The sequence below is a fragment of the Lissotriton helveticus genome, chromosome 11 (genome assembly GCF_964261635.1).
Source record: "Lissotriton helveticus chromosome 11, aLisHel1.1, whole genome shotgun sequence".
Taxonomy (NCBI): domain Eukaryota; kingdom Metazoa; phylum Chordata; class Amphibia; order Caudata; family Salamandridae; genus Lissotriton; species Lissotriton helveticus.
Genome location: NC_136072.1, coordinates 422,364,011 through 422,389,765, shown reverse-complemented (window position 1 = coordinate 422,389,765; position 25,755 = coordinate 422,364,011). Strand labels below are relative to the sequence as shown.

The window sequence follows — 25,755 nt, the reverse complement described above, 5'->3', positions numbered from 1 at the left end:
GTTCAAGATGCTCACCCTTGCTCAGGTTCTTCAGGCGCTGCTGGAAGAGGACAGAATGGTGTCGATCGACTTGCAGGATGCTTATTTCCATATTCCTATCCTGAAGTCGCACAGAAAGTATCTCCGTTTCACGGTGGGATCGCAACATTACCAGTTTGCGGTCCTTCCGTTTGGTCTTACTACTGCACCCCGTGTTTTCACCAAGGTGATGGCTGTGGTGGCAGCACATCTCAGAAGGTCGGAGATACCTGTATTCCCGTGTCTGGACGATTAGTTGATCAAAACAGAATCTCCAGAGACAGTGCTCCATTATCTGCAAGTCACAACTCAGTTCTTGTACAGGTTGGGTTTTTCAATAAATTTACCCAAATCTCACCTGGTGCCCTCCCAGAGCAACCTGTTCATAGGTGCGGTACTGGACACAACTGTATGGCGAGCATTCCCTCCACCTCAAAGGATTCTCAACATACAGGGAATGATTCCTTTATTTCACAATGGAGCGGTCGCTCCAGTCCTGAAGGTCCTTCGCCTGCTCGGTCTGATGGCTTCCTGCATTCTGTTTCATCAACCATGCACGCTGGCACATGAGGGCACTCCAGTGGTGTCTCCGCAGGCAGTGGTATCAACACAACAGAGATCTCAGGGAGTCTGTGAGGATCTCCAGAGAAGCTGCAGGGGATGTATCTTTGTGGAGCGTGGAAGGCAATCTGTCTCAAGGAAAGCCTTTCCATCTACCTCCATCGGTTGCCACGGTGATAACGGATGCATCCACTCTAGGGTGGGGTGCTCACCTGGGGGATCTGAAGATCAAGGGTCTTTGGTCTCCAGAGGAAAGGTTGCTTCACATCAACCTTCTAGAGTTGCGGGTGATACGTCTACCACTCAAGGCCTTTCTCTCTTCCCTTCGCGGGCGGTTGGTTCAAGTCCTGACGGACAACACCACCGCGATGTGGTATGTCAAAAAACAGGGAGGAGTGGGGTCGCAGTGTCTCTGCAGAGAGGCTCTGCGTCTCTGGTCCTGGGTTCAGGACCATCAGATTTGTCTGATGGCAAATCATCTGGCCGGAGTTCTGAACTTGCGTGCAGACAGTCTCAGTCGGCAGTTCTCGGCCGAGAATGAGTGGAGGCTTCATCCAGAGGTAGCTTGTCACGTCTTTCGGACGTGGGGAACTCCTCAGGTGGACCTGTTCGCCACTCACAAGAATGCTCACTGCCCGTCATTCTGCAGTCTCCAGTATCCGATGCAGGGAGCTTTGGGGGATGCGTTTCAGTTGAGTTGGGGCTCATAACTCCTTTACGCGTTTCCTCCCATACCCTTGATTCCTCGGGTTCTGAGGAAAATACGCCAAGACCGGGCCCAAGTCATATTGATTGCCCCGGATTGGCCGAGAAGGGTGTGGTACACAGATCTTCTCCACCTCTCCTCGTGCCCGCCGTTCCGTCTCCCTCTCAGGGCAGATCTCCTCTCTCAGATGGAGGGGCAGGTTCTACACCCCCACCTACAGACCTTACACCTTCATGCCTGGAGATTGAACGGGGCAACCTGAATTCCTTTTCTCTCCCACATGATGTGGTGGATGTCATTCTATCGGCCAGACGTGACTCCACCAAGTCTATCTATTCTTATAGGTGGTCTCGGTTTGTTTCCTGGTATTGGGAGAAATCCATCGATCCTTTGATGGCTCGTTTATCAGATATACTTCAATTTGCTCTTTCTTTAGCGCAGCAAGGGTTTGCTGTTGCTACAGTCAAAGGTTATCTTTCGGCTTTGTCGGCATTTCTTTGCCTGCTGGATCAGCCGTCCTTATTTAAGTCTCCTGTTGTTTTAAGATTTCTAAAGGGCCTTACGAATAAATTTCCTCCTACTCCCTTTATTGTACCTCAATGGGACTTGAATCTGGTGCTTACTTATCTGATGGGTTCTCCTTTCGAACTTTTTTCACAAGTGTCCCTTTGCACAAGTGTCCCTTGAGACTTTTGTATTTTAAGACGGTCTTCCTGTTTGCTATTACCTCGGCAAGGAGGGTAATTGAGCTTCAAGCTCTTAGTTCGAAGCCCCCATTCTTGACCATTCATGCTGAACGAATGGTTCTTAGGACCAGGGCTGCTTTTCTGCCTAAAGTGGAAACTCCCTTCCATCTAGGACAGTCTAATACCCTTCCTACCTTCTATCCTCCCCCTCACCCTTCCAAGGAGGAGGAACGGCTTCACTGTCTGGACCCTAAGAGGGCGGTGAGCTTTAGCTTTTATCTTGATAAGACAAAGGACTATCGAGTGGATAACCAGTTATTTGTTGGATTTGCTGGCTGCAGAAAAGGAAGAGCTGTGCACAAGCGCACACTTTCGAGATGGATTATTCTATGCATCAAGATCTGCTACGCCCTGGCTGGTAAGGACCCTCCAGAGGGTATAAGAGCTCACTCTACTAGAGTAAAGTCATCAACATCTGCTTTGTCTAGGGGTGTTCCCGTAGAGGACATTTGTAAAAAGGCAACTTGGGCCTCCCTCCACACTTTCGCGAAGCATTACTGCTTGGATACCGAAGTGAGGAGGGACGGCCACTTTGCGCGTTCTGTCCATCGAAAGAACAAGTTACTTACCTTCGGTAACACTTTTTCTGGTGGATACAGTATCTGCCTTGGATTCCTCACATGCCCACCCGCCTCCCCGTTGTCCACACTTCTATACCTGAATTTCTGATAATGTTTTTTTTAATGTATACATGTTATCCTCAAAGGAAGTGTGTTCTTGTACATGATTTACTATGTTATATTCACACTATGTGTGTTACCTTGACTAGTTTGTACTGTGTATACTGTGTATATATCTATTGTTGTTGGTCCGTCCGTGTGCCTCGAAGGCACGGAAAAAAGGGCGGTACTGATGGCATCACGCCGGCATAGGCATATTATGGAGTCGGTGACGTCAGCGGAGCCACGCGCGATGTCGTGCGTTCCTGTGACGTCGTCCACGCCGGCGAGCTACAAAGAATTTTCTGAGCGTTGCTGACGCAGGGGGATATTCACAAGGTGAGGAATCCACAGGCAGATACTGTATCCACCAGAAAAAGCGTTACCAAAGGTAAGTAACTTGTTCATCTCAAATAGTAGACTAAGACAGTTAAATGGTTTCTTATTGGAGGGTACCACGTCATTGGTATCAACAGAATCATTTGTGTTACTGAAGAAGAGACCAATGCCAAGTCGCAAAATGCTTATCATAAGCACTGCTTAGTGTGGTGGCTGGGACTCCATAGCCGGGCATGGAGTCAATGGTGATATGGTATATCAGGCCCCATGTATGAAGAAAATGCCAATCCAGCCACAGTAAAAGAGTATCTGATTTCACAGGGGACTGAATTACACCTCACACTAGAGGATTTCATCTTTCAAACCTTTGCTGTTGGTGGAGAGGCATAAAATCCACCCTTGCTCCATTCTGAAAAGGTTTAAAGGGCTCCATGAATTAATAGCTTCCAAAATGATCTGCTGGAGGTCATCTGTAGAGCACTACAAAATTGTTGTAGTGCTGTGTCTGCAGCATATGTTGTTCCAGTGATCCATTATTCTTGGTTCGATAACGCTCGTGGTCATTCCCGCGTAATGAAGGCCACAAAGGCAGGTGATCAGGTAAACACAGTTTTTTGTACTGCAGTTACTGTGACTTTTCTGTTTCCAGGCGAATTGGGGACCCAACCTTACCTCTTAGGAATGTTTAGTCAGTGGGCATACACCGTAGGACCCACAGGGATAGTGCCCTGTGACAGGTGGTAAGGCCCACAAGGTGTTCTGCATGTGGGACTGTTGAATATGAGGTCTGGTGTTTACCAGGAGGTCCTTCAGTTTCTGGGTACACTTAAAAGCAAATCATGGCTCTGGAATCTCAAGGGGCCCAGTGCGTCATCACTCCTTCCCACGGTCACATGCACCCCACCCAAGGACGATCACTACAATTACCTGCACCTTAAAAGACGGGTCTTCTCCCCTGCTCAGTCTCAATCCAGATGAACAGAGGATGGTAGGTCTCCTGCGCTCTCTGTACAGAAACCGCATGAGTATGGTTTGCATCTCTTGAAAACTCTCTGTTTTTCTTTTTTTTCTCACCCCAAGGCAATTTGGGTCCCCTTGACTTGCTGTTTCTTTATGTTGACTATCATTGTTCTTTCCACAGTTAGCATCTGAGTGCTACACTCTGCTTTTGACCTATTGGTCACTGATCCAAAGGGAAAGACCCTTCACTCACTCCTGAGGACAACTTGTGGCACACTGTGTAACATCAACACAGATTGGTTTTATGTTGTCTGTTACCTGTATGTCCACTTGCCTGTTCTGCTATATTACATGTACTAGTGTGTTTTTTACTTCCTTCACATTGTGGCGACTGATCAGCCATAACAATAGCATGCACATACAGTGTCCCGGAAAAGCGATCCTGGAGACACATTGGCCCATACATGCAAAACATTTGTTTACTGTGGGGTATATTATCAACAACTAGCGATAATTTTTGTCTCTAACTTGTTTAGAGACAAAAATTATCGCCGCACATCGGCGATTTTTATCGCAGATAAACCTTGCTATTAGCAAGGTTTATCGCAAATGCGATAAAAAACGCCCGCAATGCATGAATATCGCTGAAAAGTCAGCGATATTCATGCATTATCGAGCAAATGCTCTTAGCCATGTTATCCACCTCCCATTGGATAACATGGCTAAGAACTGCTCAGGGCAGGTGTTAGCTTTTGGAGATATTCGCCCTTAGCGCAAACATCTCCAAAAGTTGGTAATAGGAGATAGCGATGTTAGCGACGGTTTCCAGTCGCTAACATCTTGGCACGCCCACTTTGCATATCATTAGTGATAAATATCACTGACATGCAAAGTGGGGCCCATGATGGTCGCTATCTCCTATTAGCTGTCGCTAACTGGTGTTAGCGACAGCTTGGTAATAGGGAGATAATTTTATCTCCGCTTTCTTTGCTTTTAAAGCCAAAAAAGCGGAGATAAAACCCCTTGATAATATACCCCTGTGTGTTTTCTTCATTTTCTCATTTTTTTCTAAGTTGGACGATCAATTTTTAACTTTTTATACAAAGGTATTTTCTTTTAGGGAATTACCTACACTTTATATCACATCTTAGATGTGGGGTAGGTTTAGCTCTCCCTTTTTTAGGTCCTGCAGAAGTGTTACAGATACTTTTTGGGCCAACAGGCAAGAAACACGTTGACCTGACCACATTCACAGATTTAGGCTACTTGGATACATTACCTCCCTGTAGTCGCCCGTACCAAATTATGTTTTTTTAAACCTGCCATGGAAACCATCAGTTTAAAGTCCAGTTGAATGCCTCTTTTTAGTCACTCTTCATTTCACTATACACAGTCACTCAACCTCACACATTCAAAACGCCCTCACACTGGCACTTTCATCAGATGGCAAAAATAAAAAGATCTCTGCTGAAGCGACCCTTTGTGGGGCTCATAGGGCATTGCATTACCATCCCTATGAAGAACACCCTTGATTATGAGACATTACATGCTCATGGATTTGTGAAGGCACCAAGAAAAACTCCTTAGGATTCCCCTTTCTTTGTCCGCCTTTCTTTCTACTTTGCTTTCTGAAAGGAGCAGTATTTCCACTGGTTTCTGCATTCGCACTTTCAGAGCCTAGGTACTGGACCTTCATTGGCTCACATTACCCCTCACTACCTTGTTTTGAGTCATATTCAGGGCCATATACAAATCTCTACAATGTCCAGAAAATATAACTATACTATACATAAGATAACAAACATTTCACTCAACTTATTAAGTGCTATTTGAAAGTGGGAGACAAATATGTGTGTAGAGTGAATCAAAGATGAATACTCCAATATAAGTAAGACTTTCATAGAGTGAGCAGGAGATGCTGTTTATTCTTAACTCAGACTGTCTTTAATTCACTCCCATATTAGGGTTTTATTTTCCAGTGCCTTGGTAAGTGCATGGCCAGCTGTGATGATACTGCACTGATCTTACCCTTCCTTCGAAGCATGTTCGAATCTACTAGGTTCATCGCTACACCTCACCATGCAGTAAGTATCAAGTGTATTTCTTACAATTATCATAGATTTATTTCCCTAGGGTATTTCACCCTGTACAACCACAACAAAAACAAGTTGAGTAGGTAGTCATATGGGGCTGTGGAGCATCTGGATGTACATTGTGTAGGTTTGTAACTTCATTCATAGAGCTTGCTGGTAAATTATTGATGACCGGTGAAACATTCCTCACTCAGTACTTCCTCTCACCCAATAGTGTGATTTTGTACTCTGTGCATAGCCAAATTATATTACAGTGAAACCCCTCTACAGAGTAGATGAGGACTAAGTTAGCAGAAACTAAATGTAGAGCTCCTTTTTTCAGGTGACTAATAATGCAATTCATCAGGGATAGTTAGGAGCCTCTTTAGGTGATCTCTCTTGATAGAAGCCAGTGTTTGAACAAGATAAATCAAGTTTAATCAATGTAGCAGATAAAGCGGTGAAAGATATAAAGCTATGTGAAGGCTTTGAAATGACTCTCTCAGAAAGGCCTTCAAAATAGACAACAATAGACATGAGGAAGAAAGGATAAGCACCCCTTCTAAAGAAATCACACTCCTTTGTTGTAAAGAAGGCTTGTGTATTGAACGGTCCTTGCAGTTCCTTTATGTGAAACACCAGAGAGAACAAAGTGACAGAAAACAAATAGTGACGAAACTCTCATCGATTGTCCAAAGATGCTTTTTAAGTAACATGTTAAAGGCCCTCCAGCATAGCTGTATAAAGGTATCCTTAAATCATGCTTTCAGGCCACTTAATATATTTGCTTTACTAGTTGACAATCATTCCCCAATACCAGCTGTAAACACTGAATGTGAAATCAAGAACCAGCTTTATCCTTTCTTTCTGATATGAAATCTCTTGTGCTAAATGTCTGTGTTTGGTTAATGTCTATTGTCTCCCTGAGGCTGTGAGTTGTCTTTCCCTATTTGCAGGGCATAGTAATTGGTTTCCAAACATGTGCCAAGGTTCATCCTTTCGCATGCCGGCAGGTACTTGAAGCGTACAAGGGTTGTCTTTCTGATATTGAGCTGGTAAGAACCATGCATCTCTTTTTGTCTCATATTTCAAACTTTCTTCAGCAGCGGCGGTTCACATTTATTAAATGTATTTTACAATTAGATAAAAGTTTATGAGAAAGAAAAGCTAAAATATGTCTAAAGACGTAGGCAGTCTACAATTCCGAAAACAAAACTGTATCAAATAAATTGCCAGTGCAGCTTCCATTCCCCATTGTGTATATAACATTTGTTGAAGAAATTTAGTAATTTGTTTAGAAAACTTATTTTGAAGGGGCTTATGATACCAAATGCAACAATCGCTTAAATTTACCATAAAAACAAGTCATTCAACCTTTACTTTCTCCTTTGATTTACTCATGACTTCGGAAGTAATAGACCACCAACGGAAATGCCACCCTCCAAGACAACTTACATTTAGGAATGTGGGTGTTCAATACAAGACCGGGTCTAAGACCAGGCCCTGGACTCAAGGGGGGAGTGGTACTCGATATCAAACAACAGGCCTGGGTAAAGGCTGGGCTCTGTATCTACAGAATACAGTTACATTGAGGAAAGGTATGCGGCTGAGTCCATATTCTATAGCACACAGCTTACTGTGTTCTAAACTCCTACTGAAATGGTGACTTGCCCGGGCCAGGAGGCAACCGGCACCAGCGTGTGTTGTGTTACAGGACTACCTCTCCTGTCTGAGGATGGGCCTTCATGAGGCCAACGTGAACAACTCACCCTGACACATGGGTAAGGCAGTGTGATTGCGTTGCAGGGGCAGAGAACCACACATATCCCCTATGCCTAGGACAAGGCCAGGGAGGATCATTGTATTTGGGGGCTGGGTGACACTGAGGCCAGGGTTGATTTAGGCAGCCGGGTAAGGCAATATTCACTGGATCATTGGTTTTGCAGGGCATTTTCTTCGTGGCCTTCCTGCCGCCTTTGAGGTTGTGTGTGTGTGTGTGAATAAGAGTTAGAGTAAGGGTAATGGTACACATTAAAGTTAGGTGTAGAGTTAATGTAAGCATAAAGGATAGAGATTGACTTCATGTTGCGTATATTGTGCCAGTTACGGAACAGTTCTTGTTTAATGTTAGTCTTAGGGATAACTTTATGGCTAGAGATGAAGTATGGGCATGATACAGGGTTAGGGTAAAGAATATTGTTAAGCATACTTTGCTGGAATGAACTAGGTTCAGGTCTATGAAAAGTGGTGGGTATATTATCCTCCTAGTGTTAGGGGGTTTGGGTTTCGGTTATAGTACATAATAGCAATGGGCAAGTGATAGTGATAGCATTATGGTTAGGCACAGGATTTTGGATTTGTGTACCTTACAACAAGAATAAAATCCTATAAAATAATTTTCAGATACTTATACAGCATTAACATTTAAAATATCAGTTTCTCACTTTTCTTTTTGTATTTTTTTCCTCAATATTTAGGCCTAGATGTATCAAGCCTTTTGCGAATCGCAAAGGCCTTTGCGAATCGCAAACGGTCTATTTGCATGTTTTGACATGCATCAAAAATTCGCAAATTAAGAATAGCAAAAATTTGCGATTCCTTACTTTGCCATAGCATTTAAGGAATCACAATTTTGCGATTCATTAAATGCTATGTATGTAGCATTTTTGAATTGCGAATTTTGGTTAAGAAATCGCAAATTACCACCAACTTGTAGTTGATGGTAATTTGCGAAATCTTTAAAAAATGCACAATTTGGCATTTTTGGAGGTGGCATGTGCCGCACACACATGCCCAAAGGGCATGTATGTGCGCCATATGCACACACATGTACATTTCAGGGGTGCAGCAGGGTGTCCTTGAGACACCCCTGCATCCTTGAAATGATTCTCAATTTGCGATTAGCAAATTGCGAATCGCAAATTGAGAATAATTTCACAATCATTCCTATGGGCCTCCTGGCCCATAGGAATAAATGGGAAATTATTCCGTAATTGCAAATTCGCAAATTGCTAATTCGCAAATAAGGAAGATTAAGAAATCGCAAAAAAAAGCGATGTTTTACATACATTCCATTTTGCGATTTCTAAATTGCGATTCCTTAAAAATCGCTATTTAGAAATCGCAAAATGGAATCTTGATACATCTGCCCCTTCATTTCAAAATTTTAACCTAAATACCACTGGCAGGGGACAAGTGTCTTTTGAGCAGACAGGTGCATGAGGTAGTGCTGCCCAAAAGTTCTTTGACACCATAATTCAACTTTGAGTGAATAATTTATGTTGCCTGCGCCAACCCAATTGTCTAGCACAGAAAAAGAATTGTGTTTAAACTTTATCATAACCAACAGCCATTACACAGCTCTCACTTATTTCACAGTACATTGCGTACCATGGCAAGTGGAACCTGCACTCCAATAAATGCGCCAATAGCTATGACAAAAAATGTGTTTGTTAAGGCATAAAACCTATGAGCTGCACCCTTTAAATGAAATAAAAACAAGCTGTATAAGTTTATAAATGATAATAAGTGTGATGGAATGATATCTGAAATGTAGGTTTTCGTTTGAAGTTTAGCAGTGCCCAGAAGCTGCATGAAGTCGTCACTAAATGGATGAAATTACTTTTTCCAACAGTTCAAAGATCCGCTTTCTGGCAAAGCTCTCAACTTACAAAAGTGGTTACTTCATAGGTCTTTGCTCTAGACAGCGTGTGTGCGCTGCTCTAACCAGCCTGCCCATAGGCTTCCCTTTAGCTGCCCCAATCGTCACTCCATTCGTCCGTGGCATGAATACATCATGCCTCTTCCTGTATTGAACCCCTCCCTGAAAGCACCAGCCAATTACTCATGTGTTAACACAGTGGCCATTTTAGGTACTCATTTTGGTGGTTACAGGCGCACTCTCTCGTTGATCTTGGAAACGCTTGTTTTTTTATTGTTATCTTGTTCTTTTATCTCAAAACATTATTGGCTCAGGTTTGTTTTCCGTTTGTGGTGTTTCCGTTGTTCAGCAGGTGCCCCTTTATGGCCGCTGCTTCATTGATCTTAGGGATATCGCAAAATAATTGGGATTTCAACAGCACAATGCCTGTCGTGTAAAAAGCAGTTTTTCTGTAGTGAGAGCATAATTCTGACAATGCCCAATGCTGTGTTGGCTAAAACACCGCTTCTAAGTTGTGAAAATCAAATAGGAGCGCTCAGTCAGATCACATTGGAAGCAAGCCTGCCTATAGGACCTGGCAGTAAGATCATAGATGGGTCCAAGCAAGATATGAAAACATGGGGTACACGCTGTATAGGGCTGCAGTCTTCTCTGCAGGTTTCGTTCTCACCCAGCAGAAACATTCAGCTTACTCGTATACTTTCTTTCTGCTCTCCTCCTTCTGACTCTGCACACATGTTCATGTTTAACAGCCTGAACACCGTAATTATAATAATGTATGTTTTCATTTATAGCTCATGTAACTGCATTTTTGTAGTTTCATAGCATTGCCGCACGTCTTGAAGATAATGTTTTTAACAACCCAGGCACAAATAGATATCACATAGGCCGAGGGCTTTAAGTGGGGTGGGTCTTGCTGGTGCACCAACAGTTCTAAAAAGCAGGTGCTGGGACGGGTCCTTAACGGGGTCTCCATTTTTGCCCGCACCCTCCAGGCAGACACCTCAGTTTTGTCTGATTACTGTTTTTGCTGGAATGTCTGCTCTGATCCCGCTGCTTAAGGGAAATAATGTTCCTTGCTACATTAACTGTCATTGTCCTCTACTCGGGAAGGTTTCTGCCCTCCATGTGCTTGTATACTTCTGCAATTAAGGCAACGATTATGCTTACATGCTGTTGTTGCACAAAAGGACATATGACTAGCCAGGCCACACCAAGGTCACGTTATGCTTTTTTCTTTCTTTTTTTCTGGCAGTTTATATAGTGTAAACTTGGCCCTAGGGCACCAAAGGGCTTTACATGTAAACCATATATTTTTACATGACAACTGTTCTGCAGGAAGAAATGCTTTGAGTGTGTAATCGAGGTATTGATGCATATATTTTGTTAAACACCAAGGTTGTTAAAAATAAGTTGTGCAGGAAAAAAAGTTTTGAGAGAAAGGCAAGGGCTTTACTTGGATATTCTGCGTTAAACTCAGGAAAAACAGAAGATGGTCTATTTAAACTAACCTTTGCAAATACTCCCTTTAATAACCAGCCCCCATTGAGAGAGAAAAGACTTAAAAGGAAACAAAGTATTTGAAAAGGGCATGGAAATGTTCACCTTCAGATATAGCCAATGGAAATACACACCATTGACAAAGCTGACAACCTGGGCTTGTTGTATCAGCCATGTAACTTGCTGTATTATATATCTGGGTGCAATGACAGCAGCTCCAAAATACTAGTGTGGAGGCACACTATACAGAAGCACATATTTTTAGCTTACATGTTTTAAGCCACAACCGTAATCTTCTTGCCACGCCCCTTTGAGGGACCCACCAGTTTTTTCATTCCACTGGAAGCCCTGCATAGGCCTTTCGTCGTAGGCCAGGGTTTATTTATTGAAGCATGCTACAAAAAGTAACTTGCTACATTTAATTTTTTTTCTTTCTGAGCATGATGAGCTGCCAACTGTGGTAGACCTTTATGTTTATGGTAATTCAGCATTAGTCGTATCATGTTGGAAATTTGTATAACACACCATGGCAGCCGGGGCTGCCGCAAATTGCTGGAATATCTGTTTCAATACTTTTGAGGCTAGCCTTGTTCATTATCTATGATTCTAACTCCTGTGGCCTTGCATCCCTCACACTGCAGTGGAATTGAAAGTGTGAGCATTTAATTGTCCCTTGCCACCGCCCACCTGGGCTCTGCAGCTAGGGCCTTTTCCTGCACAATGTGGCCCGCACTGAAGTGGCCTCCCACTCTGTGCACTGCCTGGTCAATAAAACATGAACATTGCCTATTTTTCTCAGAAAGTAAATGTAGGTCAAACGGTTAATATGTGTATGGAAATGAGTGGCAAACTGCAAGGTACTACACAATAAACACTTTGGTAACTGTCAAAGTCATTTTACACTCATTATCTGATCCGATGAAACCTGTTACATATGTTTCTGTTATTATATTGATTATACCGTAATTGCATGTACATGTGATTTTTCTAGGATTACCTTTGTGGGCATTCTTCCAAGGGCAGGATGACATATTGAACATTTAGTGACTCCCATATTTTCTGCATCTACAAATCTGTCAACTGCCCCCACACCGTGGTCAAAACACACAGAGCCATTTTGTTTGTCGGGAATGCTGCTACCACCAATTCATAAACTACAATGTCTGCTTGCTCATTCAATCTTGCTCTCTGTCTCACTCTGAGAACACAGAAGAGAACACATATGCACTTGTACAGGCAAAGCATTACAGCGCTATTTGGTATCTCTCTGATGGTAAACCACGCAGCTGGATAAAGTCATGTTTTTTAGGCCTCAGCTCTAGACGGAGCATATGGGCTGTCTCAAACCGAGACATGCTGCATCTACTGGATGGGCTTTAGCCTGCCCATGGGCTTCCCATTTGCTGCCACCATCATCACTCTTCAGCTATATCCACATATTCCAGAGCACACCATGCCACATATTTCCTCTACACAGCTTCACACCATGCCATACAATTCCACAACAAACAATTCCAATCTAACACATCACTCACTCCCTTGCACTATCATCAACCGTGTCATCACTTCCCTACACACCCACTGCCTCTCTCATCTCTCCCTCAGACTCCCAGTACCCCCTCTCTTCTTACAATACCGCTGATCTCTCCCATCCCTCCCTCACGCTCCCTGTCTTCTCTCTATACTGCCTGCTCACATCCGCTACCTTCCTCTACCTCCTCGCGTTCTTCACTGGTCCACCTCTCGCCTCCCCCCAATAATTGGTGCCCCTTCCACTTGTACCTCTATCTCTCTCTCTCTTACTCTCTCTCACTGCTCTCTCTCTCTCTCATGCACTCTTCCCGCCACTCTCATAAGGTTCACTTGAGTTCTCAAGCACAGTTTCCATACCATGCCTTTTCACAAATTTCTGTCCCTCAAACCCACACTCTCCTCTTATTCTTTAAGGGGCAGATGTATCAAGCCTTTTGCGAATCGCAAACTGCCTTTTTGAATGTTTTGTAATGTATCAAAAAAATCGCAATTTAGGAATCGCAAAAAATTGCGATTCCTTATTTTGCCATAGCATTTAAGGAATCGCATTTTTTGCGATTCCTTAACTGCTATGTATGTAGCAATTTCAATTTGCGAATTTTGGTTAAGAAATCGCAAATTACCACCAACTTGTTGTTGATGGTAATTTACGAATTCTTTTAAAAAAGCACAATTTTTCATTTTTTAAGGTGGCATGTGACGCACACACATGCCCATAGGGCATGTATGTGCGCCAAATGCACACACATGTACATTTCAGGGGTGCAGCAGGGTGTCTTTGAGACACCCCTGCACCATTGAAATATTTCTCAAATTGCGATTAGCAAATTGCGAATTCGCAATTTGAGAATTACTTCACAATCATTCCTATGGGCCTCCTGGCCCATAGAAATGAATGGGAAATTATTCCTTAATTGCGAATTCGCAAATTGGAAATTCGAAAATAAGGAAGATTAAGAAATCGCTAAAAAATAGAGATTTTTTTGATACATGCTATTTTGCGATTTCTAAATAGCGATTCCTTAAAAATCGCTATTTAGATATCGCAAATGTCTATCTTGATACATCTGCCCCTAAGTGTTTTACTTTCCTGCATACATATATGCTCCCACTTTATGCATCTGTGGCCTGCTCTCCCCTTCTTTCTCACATACTCTTTCTGCTCTTCTATCTCAAATTCAATCACCATTTCCTGCACAAACTACCTATCCCTCTCTATCATCCATTTCTATCAATTTTGTGCAGCTCTCACCCCTATCTATTCACAATGCACTGCAATTCCACTACACAAATACACCACACACTTCCACCCCACACAATTTCACAACTAACAACTTGAATACAACCGACATAATTCCACTGGACACCACATACATCCATTACACTCCAAACAAAAAAACATAAGTAAAAGACATTGTCATTTACGTCTATAGCTCTAACCCGTGCAAATTCGAGACCTATTGTAAAATCATGCGAGCTAATATATGTGAAGGTCTCTGCTCATTGGCTGGGGGTATGACAATGGTGATTAAGATTATCAGTGGCTAACAAAAGCAAGACAATGAAAGGCTCAGATTAGATGAATAGTTTAGAGAAATGCAACAGCACCAAAAAAGGGGGACGAAAGGTGTCTACTTCAACCAATAGTTGTTGAACCAGAAACATGTAACATGATTCTCTTAGAATATGTCTGTCACAACAGCAGTCCCAGCTCTAGCTATAAACTCTAACACTTTACACTGGTATTGCATGTATGTATGCATAGATATTTCTATAATCTGAACTTCAGAAATATTGAAGTGTTGATAGATGGGCTAGCACATCAAATAATGAACTCCATTTGGGCAGGGCAGTGGAAGCATGTACTCCACTGACCTGGTACCCATACAGCTCACCATATTGAGGGATTTCTGACAGCCTGAAAATCCCATGCTAGGTTCTAGGACTTCAGTCAATAATATTAAAAGTTGGGGAAAAGTCCAGCTGGCACAACTGCAGGGTCAGCTTTGACAACAAAGTGAACAGATTGGTTGAGTTTCATTGCTGCAATTTCACAGCAGTTATTGCGCAAGAGGAAATTATTGTTGATTTTTCCTGTAGCTGGATATTAAATTCTTTATTTTTTGAAAATTCTTTTTATTCAGTTTTCAACACATTTAAGATCACACTACTGTATCACTGCATAGCACTCCATCCCATGCCCCCCTTGCACAACATCCCATTTAGTTCTGGAATACCATGAAGTAGACGTCAGTTAAGTCTGCTGCTACCAATCCGGTTCACTATAGATGGATATGTGCCATGGACAACTGTGCACTTTCCACCAAGAACTTCCTATGGGTGGCCAGCTCTGGGTGTTTTGTGCTGCACTTTCCACTGTCCCCAGATTCTATCATACTTTTGTGGTTACCCTCTGGATCTGTACACTGCTTCCGCAGCTAAAGAGCAGTTATACCATCCCTCTTGGCTACTTTGAGATGGTGGGGACCTGCATCTCCAATGGCCTGCTTTGTGACGTTTAGCAAAAATGCTACCGGTCCCAATCATCAGTTTTTGTCCCCTTACCCATCCCATCCCAGAAATACTTCCATGATAGCCAACTTGGGATTGTGTTCTATCAGAAATCAGCATACCCTTTGTAGGTTAGGGTAAAGCAGGATCCAATACATCTGAATCATCTGGCATTTCCATACCACATGCATGAAGGAGATTCTGGCCTGTCCATAACGTAAATATTCAGGGCAGCTGTCCCTCCCCATCCTTCATAGCCTCCCAGGGGTTTAATATATTCTTTAACCTAGTCTAATCTCAGGTGAGGCAATATTACCCATTTTTGGCTGCCATTGTTTGCCTTAATCCATTTGTCATCATCCAAGGGCTGCAGGTCTGACTCATATCTTTCCTGCAATTTGTTTAGCCGGTCTGGGACATTTAGCACCATAATTCTGAATAAGCAAGATCTGCCTTTCCTACCAATAGCTAACATCATCAGTCAGATTTCTAATGAACTGTACTCTTGTGAGCGCTGTTATGTGGCCCATGTGCCTAACCAGTGCATGTCCGCACAGTAGGTAAATAAACAACTGGGATCTCTGTAAATCCTCTTTAGCTTCAAGTTGGTCGTAGAACATCATATGGTATGTCTGCCAGATGTCTCCCTATTTACAGATCCCAAACTTATCTCAGTGCCCTGGAGCCCTACCGTTTCCGTTGGGCATGTACCCATGCACAACAGCTTCTTCCTAGTGGGCAACCTCCAGTTAATCAATGGAATGGCTGGAACGGCTAAAATGGCTGGAATAGTGGGCAGGAGAAACTCCCCATACAGCCAAAACCCTGGCGCTTACCCGGTAAAGGGAGTCTGCTTAAGTTTCGTGGCTGGGTCCCCAAAGATCCAGCCATTAACCACCAGCAGCTGATCTGAGCTGCCCTGTATTATAGTCTGATGTCTACTGCCCCTAGTCCGCCATCACAAAGGATTGAATGCACTCCTTATGAGAGATTCCTGGCACCGGTCCTCCCTACTTGTAGCTATTGATGTTGAACTGTAGGGTTGTAAACCAATGGGTAAGGATTTTCTGGAGGTAGTGTGGCAAAACATACAACAGCTGTGGCAATGCCACCATTTTGAAGAGGGCTATACAACCTCATCATGGAAGGAAGCAACAGTTTTCTCAATCTTTAAAGAAAGGTGCAAAACGTGACCTGGCATGCCAAAGGCCCATTTAGTTGATAGATGCCACAGATAAGGTTTTGGGCAGAGTCCTCCTTGCACGCTTGAAAGATTGGGCATCAGAAAATTGGATTCTGTCCAATACTCAATATGGTTTTAGGAGAGGGCGGGGTACAACTGAACAATGTCTTAATTTATCTTTAATCATTAATAAGCACAGAAGGTCCTTGAAGAGTTCTATCTATCAGGCCTTCATGGGCCTATCTGGTGCTTTTGACACTGTCAACCGAGATAAATTATGGGCTATCTTGGAAGGTATGGGTGTGGAAAAAGCGTTAGTAACCCTACTCCGCAGTCGTCACTCCGGTACCACAGTCATAGTAAGATATGGCAGTAAAGGGGAAAAAACACATACTTAGATGCCTGTCAGGATTTAGCACATTACACAGAAAAGGTCAGTAACTTCTCATACAAGGGTAATATTTTTAGCAAACTGTTGAGATGGGAACCACTTTTAACCATAAGAGCACAGCAGACAAGTAGGGTGATGGATGCACTATTCCGTTTTGCTTCTAAATTGGGGACAACTTTTTGTCTTTATTGCATTGTCCCTAGGGACGCTGGGGGTCTTGTCCTTTTTCCTGTTTGAAAATTAATAAAAGATTTAAACCATACATTGGGGCACAAGCCTGTGAAGGAACTAATTACCCTTTATAGCCAAATGTCTCTCTATTGCCAGGTATGGACCTGGGGTTTGGGGCTACGCTAAAAACCAACAGTTTGTAGGAATCGAAAATAAATTCATGAAAAGAGTACTGATGCTCCTAAAAAGTTTTCCTACCTCTTTTGCCATACAGAACTTAAGTAGAATTTATGGAAGACTGTATAGGCAGTGCCACTTTTCTTCTATAGGCCAAGATAGGGACCTCTGAGGATTTAATATTTTCATGTGATATTATTAAAGATTCCCAAAAATCAGACAATGTTTTAAAGGTTCCATGGTTTTAATATTTAGAGAGGATTTACCATGAGATTGGTCTGGAATACTTTATTGAAAACCCTGAAGGAATTCCCCTAAATGCCAAAGGAGTTTTCAAGGAGACATACTTTTCCAGGGGCAATAGGCTTATTAGTTACCAACATGACAATATTGGAGTCCCCTGTTTGCTTCCTGCCCCTGCACAATGTTATCTATTTATTTCTACTAAGTTCCAGTTCTGATTTTATCTAACCAGGTTCTGTTTATGCACTGTGCACTTTGTTGCCGGCATTTCCTCGCCAAGGAGGGTGGTCAAACAAGGTTATGCTCTGCCCATGGGATAATGTCTCAGTTTAAAGAACTATGGACTTTGTATTATATTGCACATTGTATAAATCCGGGAGAACTAGATTTCTGCTCCCATTACTAAGAAATACTCACTCTTGCTTGTATTGATGGTTTTAACTTCTTACCGTCTTTGGCTACGGCTGAAATCTGTATTGCAGTAGCTAAATACTTAAGAGACTCCATTGCGATCAGATAGCCTTAGGAGTAAAATCTGTACAGAGATTTTACATTTTTATGATGAATTGTGTATGTATTGTATTTTAATCATATTAATTTGTAAATCTTTTCATGGTTCACTGAGCTGAAATAAAGTTATTCTTGACTTGACTGGCTCTATACTCCATCATGATCGGGGGGAGATCTATCTCACCATATTTCCCTTAATTTTGCTTGTCAACTGGGTCATATTCCTGTCCCAGCTTTCTTATGGGTCTCATGTGTTAGAAATTGGGTTTCTGGTTGGCAAAAGAATGCAGCCTGTCCAAGCAGAAGCGGTAATCCTTGTCAGGGTAAGCTAGATCCACACTAAATGATAACCTGTGTTCACCCTCTGGTAGCTTGGCACAGAGCAGTGAGGCTTATATAAAGAGGCAATGTGTAAAGTGTTTGTGCAACACACAAACACACAGCAACAGAAAGAATACCCCACAAAAAGACTCCGTACAGGTTTAGAAATACTAACACTATTATAAACAAAACAAGACCAAAATGACAAAAATCCAAGTATAGAAGTTGAGATATTAAATGTTAAAGGAATACATGCAGTGAAGCGCTTAGAAGCAAGTAGCATTAAAAAAGTTACTTTACATTGTGCTGGACCGGGTCAAAGGGTCCTGTAACTGGCCTGCCCTTCCACGCGGTCAGCGTGGAAGGGCAGGCCAGCTACAGGACCCATGCAGGTCAAAGTGATCAAAGTACCTTTCCTGGTCACAAACAGTGAGATGGGTTGATCTGTTCCACATAGTGATGGCGATGTGTCAGTTTGGAAGATGGGTGCTGGAGTCGAGAGGTGTTGAGTGATGTGCCTCACTAGATTCTGCCACACAGTCGAGGGGATGCCTTGATCTCACCAAGCTGCAGTGGCGGAGATGCGCTGTCCAATGCATTAATCTCTAGAGGCAAAGTGCTGGTTCAAATGTGATGTGGCAATTAAACTCAAGCAACAGTGTTGATCGCCGGTTCTGTTACACAGAGACAGGAGATGCACCAAATTCCATGTTGCAAGTATCTGGGTCACTTCCAGTAAGCTTCAAACAACGAAAGAGTGTAAATCAATAAAAGCACAAAAGGAGCGAAGATGAGTATGTAAGTCTTATTAGATTTGTATAGGAAGCCCTCACTCACCACCCTGGTTGATGACATGCTTCATCATCGGGCCCACCGGGAGAAGCCGAATGCCTCCCCGGTGTGCTACAACGCCAGGATTACTGCAGAACTGGTTAGTTGTGAACATTATGTAAATTTGAAAAGGGTTTAAAAATGTCCAGATTGTGTCTCACATAAAAACTTTATTCTGTGGCCAATATGACATAATACAAGCAATGTGTTTAGGAAACTACCAAGTTAATTGTTTGGCTATTTCCACTTAAAGTGGGGTCAACATGTTTCTGCCCTTGATGTGTGTCTGAAGTGCATAGGTTCTCCTTTCAGCTCTGTCCTGTCCATCAGGTATAATCTGTCCTTTTGGTGAGGACAGGACATTGCCTATTCAAGTGACGTGTTAGTCCCTCCCTGCAGAAGCGGCCGCTCCACACGCTGCTCCCATTGCTGGTATCGTAGCGATCTCGCCTTGCACTGCTTCAGCCTCCATATTTATTTATTTCATTTACTGTGGTAGCGACAGATTGCCCCGCCTGCCTGCATCATTATTTCATGTAAATTAGTAGCGATAGATATCCCCGCCTGCCTATTACTAATTACAATTGCTGAGGTATAGTTCATCGTAGCGCTTGATTGCCAAGGTGCGCTTGTTGAAGTTTTAAATTGTGCTGCTACGCTGCCTGCAATTTCATTTTGCCTAATTGTGCCGGCGCCACTGCCATTTACTTCGCGCTGTTACCGATCGTGCCCCAGTCCCGTTTGGTCACTGGCTTGCGGCCATTTTTGTTGTTGTTGTTTGTAACTCCCTGCCCTGAGCTCCACCCCGCTCCCCGCCTCCCAGCTGACCCTCCCTCGCCCCTCCCCTTCCACTATCCACATATGACAGATGCCATTGCGCGCAGCGTTCACGCGCAGCGGACGCGCCCCATGCGCGCCGAAGGCGCGGCAAAGGTAAGCCCGTCTACGCCCGTCCGCGCCTGGACCGCGCCCAGCGCCAGACCCCCTGGCCCTCGCAAAACCCACTCCACCCGCATAACGTATGACGCCGCAACTCTCCTTGCCCTTAACCCCGGACGCAAACCACAATGCTGCGTAGCTATCCCAGGACACACCCACGGACCATTCGCCTGCCACTCCTGCAAGTTCGCCTGCATCAGGACTCACACCAAATCCTCCTCCTCCAAACTCAGCTCCGACTCTAACCACCTGAAGTGCATCCTGCTGAACACCCGCTCGGTCCACAAACACGCCACTGAACTCTGGGACCTACTCGACACTACATCGCCGGACGTCGCCTTCCTTACAGAAACTTGGATGAACGCCTCATCAGCGCCCGACATCGCCATAGCCATCCCGGACGCCTACAAGATCATCTGAAAAGACCGCACCAACCAAACAGGAGGAGGCATCGCCATCGTCCATAAGAACACCATCCGAATTATGACCAGCTCAGACGATAACATCGCGACCGCCGAACACCTTCACTTCCAGATCCACACCTACCCCAGGACCACACTTAGAGGCACCCTCATCTACAGACCACCAGGAACCCGCACACAATTCAACAAAGACATCACTGACTTCATCAGCCCACATGCCCTCTCCTCCGAGAACTACATCCTACTGGGAGATCTCAACTTCCACCTGGAAAAGAATAACGACAACAACACCACCACCCCTCTGGACAACCTGGCCAATCTCGGACTCAAACAACTTGTTGACACCCCCACCCACTTAGCCGGACACACGCTCGACCCTATCTTCACCTCCAGTAAACACATCTCCTTCGATCACACCACAACTCTCCATTGGACGGACCACAGCTGCGTTCACTTCAGCTACAAAAAGACCACAACCCACATCCCACCACAACCTATTCCTCGAAGAAACTGGAACAAAATCACCACCGACCAACTCTTCACATCACTGAACCTAAACCCCCCCGCCATATCATCAGACCCAAACCAAGCTGCCACCAAACTCACACAATGGATCACTCACAGCGCAGACGAATTAGCACCCTTTAAAAACCATCAGATCAAACAAGGTAACAAAAAGGCCCCCTGGTTCAACGATGACCTTAAGAAATCCAAGAAACTATGTCGTACCCTCGAGAAAACATGGAGAAAAAACCCAACCACTAACAACCTGACCACCTTCAAAGACGCCACCCGCAAACACCACCAATTGATCCGATCCACCAAGAAATCAGCATTCAAGGATCAACTCGACAACAACGCCCTCAACAGCAAGAAACTATTCAACATCGTCAAAGAGTTCACCAACCCCACCGCCGGCTCCAACGACATCACTCCCTCCCAAGTCCTCTGCGACTCTCTATCCTCTTTCTTCCACAACAAAACCGCCGACATTCACAACAGCTTTGAAAACCTGTCCGAAGAACAATCCACTCCACCCACTTCCGAACCAAAACAGCACTCTCACAACCTCTGCACCTGGAACCCAATCACTACTCAAGACACCATCCGCCTGATGAACCCCATCCACTCAGGTTCACCAACTGACCCATGCCCCCACCACATCTTCAACAAAGCAGACTCCATAATCGCACCCCATCTTCGCGACGTCATCAACTGCTCCTTCAACTCCGCTACCTTCCCAGAAAGCTGGAAACATGCCGAACTCAGCGCCCTCCTGAAGAAACCCACAGCGGACCCCTCTGAACTTAAGAACTACCGCCCCATCTCACTCCTCCCCTTCCCGGCCAAAGTCATCGAGAAAGCCGTCAATAGTCAGCTCGCCGCCTTCCTCGAATCCAACAACTCACTCGACCCCTCACAGTCCGGCTTCCGAGCCAAACACAGCACCGAAACCGCCCTCATCGCTGCTACAGACGACATCCGAAAGCTTCTGGACAACGGAGAAACAGTTGCCCTCATTCTACTTGACCTCTCAGCCGCCTTCGACACAGTCTGTCATAACACCCTCATACATCCCCTCAGCAACGCCGGAATACAAGGAAAAGCGTTGGACTGGATCATCTCGTTCCTAGCCGGAAGAACCCAGAGAGTTTGCCTTCCCCCATTCAAATCAGAGGCCACCAAAGTCATCTGCGGCGTACCACAAGGATCATCACTCAGTCCCACCCTCTTCAACGTGTACATGAGTCCCCTCGCTTCCATCGCACGACAACACAACCTCAACATCATCTCCTACGCAGACGACACCCAGCTGATCCTCTCCCTTACCAAAGACCCAAACACCGCCAAAACCAACTTACACGCAGGAATGAAAGAAGTAGCTGAATGGATGAAGAACAGCTGTTTAAAACTGAACCCGGACAAAACGGAAGTCCTCATCTTAGGATCATCCCCCTCTGCATGGGACAACTCATGGTGGCCACCGGCCCTGGGAACCGCACCCATACCAACGGACCACGCACGTAACCTTGGCTTCATCCTAGACTCCTCCCTCTCGATGACCAGACAAGTCAACGCCGTCTCATCATCCTGCTTCAACATCCTACGCATGCTCAAAAAAATCTTCCGCTGGATCCCCACCGAAACAAGAAAGACAGTCACCCACGCACTAGTCACTAGTCGACTAGATTATGGAAACACCCTTTACGCCGGAACCACAGCCAAACTACAGAAAAAACTCCAACGCATCAAAAACGCCTCAGCCAGACTCGTACTGGACATCCCCCGTCAAGCACGCATTTCCGGTCACCTGAAAGATCTCCACTGGCTTCCCGTCAACAAGAGAATAACGTTCTGTCTCCTAACCCACACACACAAGGCCCTCTACGACCTAGGACCCGATTGCCTCAACAAACGACTGTCCTTCTACACACCCACCCGTCAACTACGTTCATCCAATCAAGCCCTCGCCGCAATCCCGCGCATCAATAGATCCACCATGGGAGGAAGATCTTTCTCCTTCTTGGCGGCCAAGACCTGGAATTCTATCCCACTCACCTCCGCCTTACACAGAACCACCACTCCTTCAGAAAGCAGCTAAAGACCTGGCTGTTCGATAAATAGTGTACCCACCCTCACTCAAGCGCCTTGAGACCCTCTGGGTGAGTAGTGCGCTATACAAATTTCTGAACTTGAACTTGAACTTCCACCCCGCCCAAGCAAGGCCATCAGAATGCAGATATATTTAGATGGGTACTCAGATCCATCTATCCTTTATGTGTTGTGGCGGTCTTGCGGGAATGCACAAAGTGTAGCTGTCACCCACCCCAGACGTATATTAGAGACGGGCTGTCACGCACAAAAAGCAGTAAGTGCAATGTCTACTTTCTAATAGTGCTGTAAATAAATAGAGCCTAAAAAGAGCCGTTTGACTAGGGCCTGTGCAATGTGTCTTGCATGAGACGTAGTATTGGGACCTAACTCAACCCTAAAGTACCCAACTTTTCCCCCAACAGCCCTCTAATCAACACTTCTAAAGAGGAAGCATCTGTCGCCCCAAAAACAAGCAACCTAAATAGGAACAACATACAATACAACGTAGTACTCTATCAAAATAAAGTAATCGCCATAGTCTTGTGTAGCAGGGAGTGATTTGCTCCAAGACAGGCCCTCTTTACAGATGCAATGTGTCTCTTCTTTGTCAGCGAATGAGAATAAACGTGTAGCTCTACATGGAAGAAAGGAAGGAAAGGGACCAAACTCCTCCTCTATACCACTGAATAACATCTCATCATCCACTGGTAGCGTTCCCTCCCCCATGATCTCCAGAGCTCTCTGAGGAGGATGCCCTATGTCTGTATTCCAGTTGTGACCACAGTTGGCCTCCTATCAGTCTGCTGAGTTTCCTCCTAGAGTGGGATGGTTGACCCCCTTTGGCCTCTCAAATTGTCATTGGCTCCTTAGTTGATATGGGCAGTTATTTTCCTTCCGCCGCTCAGTCCCAGAGCTCTTCCGGTCTCTTAAACAAAATGGTTCTCCACTGATACATTACTTTCAGTTTGGCAGGGTACATCAGCATATATTGAATGTGCTTAGCCCTGACTTTTCACTTAACCTCTAAGAAAGATGTAAGAAGGGGCTGCACTTTACCTGCGTAATCGGGGGAGAGCGTAACCATAGAGTTGGTGCAATGGACGTTGTTGTGCCTGCCGCAGGATATAGTCTGTCCCTAAGGTACAGTATACTGATGGTAATGCCTCTAGGCGGTCTCCCTGGCTGTGGCCTTAGGGCCAGTGCCCTGTGCGCCCTTTCCAGAATGAAGTAGGAGGATAGCTCACAATCCATGATGCAGGTTCTGAAGATTCTATGGGGAATTTCTCTCATGTTGCCACCAAATCAGCTGGGCTGTCACAAGCCCATGGGGGTGCTTAAAATGAAAGGTGCAGTACACAAAAGAAATGGTCAGAGTTTGCGCAGTTATTTCTAAATATTCAGCTCTTTTGACATGAAAAAGCGTTCACCACATATATGTAACATTATGCATTTTCAAACAGAGTGTACAATAAAGCTTACAATATTCGAAATATGCTTGTATTTATTTTTACAATCATGTTTATTGTGAATTGCTGCATCACAAAAGTAACTTTTTTTCTTTTTTAAGGTATATAAGCATAATTTTCAAAACATCACAGCGATAGTGCTCTCAGTGAAAGAAGGAAAGGGATGTGATCGGGTTTGTGAGGGACTGGGTAAAGGTGGTGTGACATTGATAGCATCACATTAAAATCGGTAGGCCTTACACAAAAGCTAGTACACATGTTCCCTAATCACATCACACATAGATCACTGCTCGTGCATCTGCTTTGTTTTATCTATTCGAGCTTCCTGTTGAAGCTAATTTATTAACTAGTTTAGGATGGCGCTGGCAGCTTGCCGGCGCCATCGTAAAATAGTAACAACAGGCCAGGCAGGTGTGCCTTCTTCCCAAATATACCATCGAAAATCAGCAGTGATGCTGGACAGAGGCCTTTGCATCCTTGACTTTCATGAGCCATAAGGCCACAACCTCTCCCCTGTTTTAAGGCAGTAGATAGGCTACATTTCTAATCTCTCAGTTACACGCAATGCAGCAAAGTAAATTCCCTTTTTACTTTAGTAAATATGTGCCCTAATATTGTACTACATAGGACCTTACTGCAACTAGCTCCTTCCGGGATGTGAATATATTGGACACAAAAAGTGCTGACCGTCCCCATCGACAGCAAATAAATTTTAATTGAGGAAATGCGGCATCGCCCGAACCTGTAATGCGCCTCACTTTCTGCAAGGCTGCGCACAATTAACCAATTAACACTGCTTAGTACTTTATGCTGCCACTTTTATCCATGTCACAGTATTGCGCTCACTCGCCCCCTCGGAGCTTCGTTTTGGCACTTATAATTAAGAAGACCCTTTGACTTAAACGTACGCAGTGGACAGATTTCTGGTAATATTCTAAACTTGAAGAAAAGCTGGAAAAAGGCCAGACTCAAGAAGGAAATATAACGAGCGGTGTTAATTTAAAATACCAATAATGAAAGTTCCTTGTACCCTGTGATGACAAGTTTGAGAATTTGTTAACGGCGCAATATGATCTCACCTCATTAGGATTTTTGTCAGAGGAATACATCCGCTTTGTACATTTTCAGTTCTCATTATGATGCTTGTCATCAGAATAAGCTACAAGGAGAATTTCAATGCCCAATGTACTCGATTAATTACGGTAGTGTGCTGCAATTTTTGACATTTCTAATTTTGGAC

The 25,755-nt window shown here is 44.2% G+C and overlaps 1 protein-coding gene across 1 annotated transcript in view; it reads left to right on the top strand.

Moving 5' to 3' along the window:
- Positions 1 to 25,755, top strand: part of LOC144792850 (uncharacterized) — a 42,080-nt gene that overhangs the window by 5,083 nt on the left and 11,242 nt on the right. Inside the window, exons 2-3 of the mRNA XM_078668047.1 lie at positions 5,954 to 6,073; positions 7,018 to 7,116. Of these exons, the coding sequence (XP_078524173.1) occupies positions 5,954 to 6,073; positions 7,018 to 7,116 (219 nt within the window). The remainder of the gene's footprint in view (positions 1 to 5,953; positions 6,074 to 7,017; positions 7,117 to 25,755) is intronic.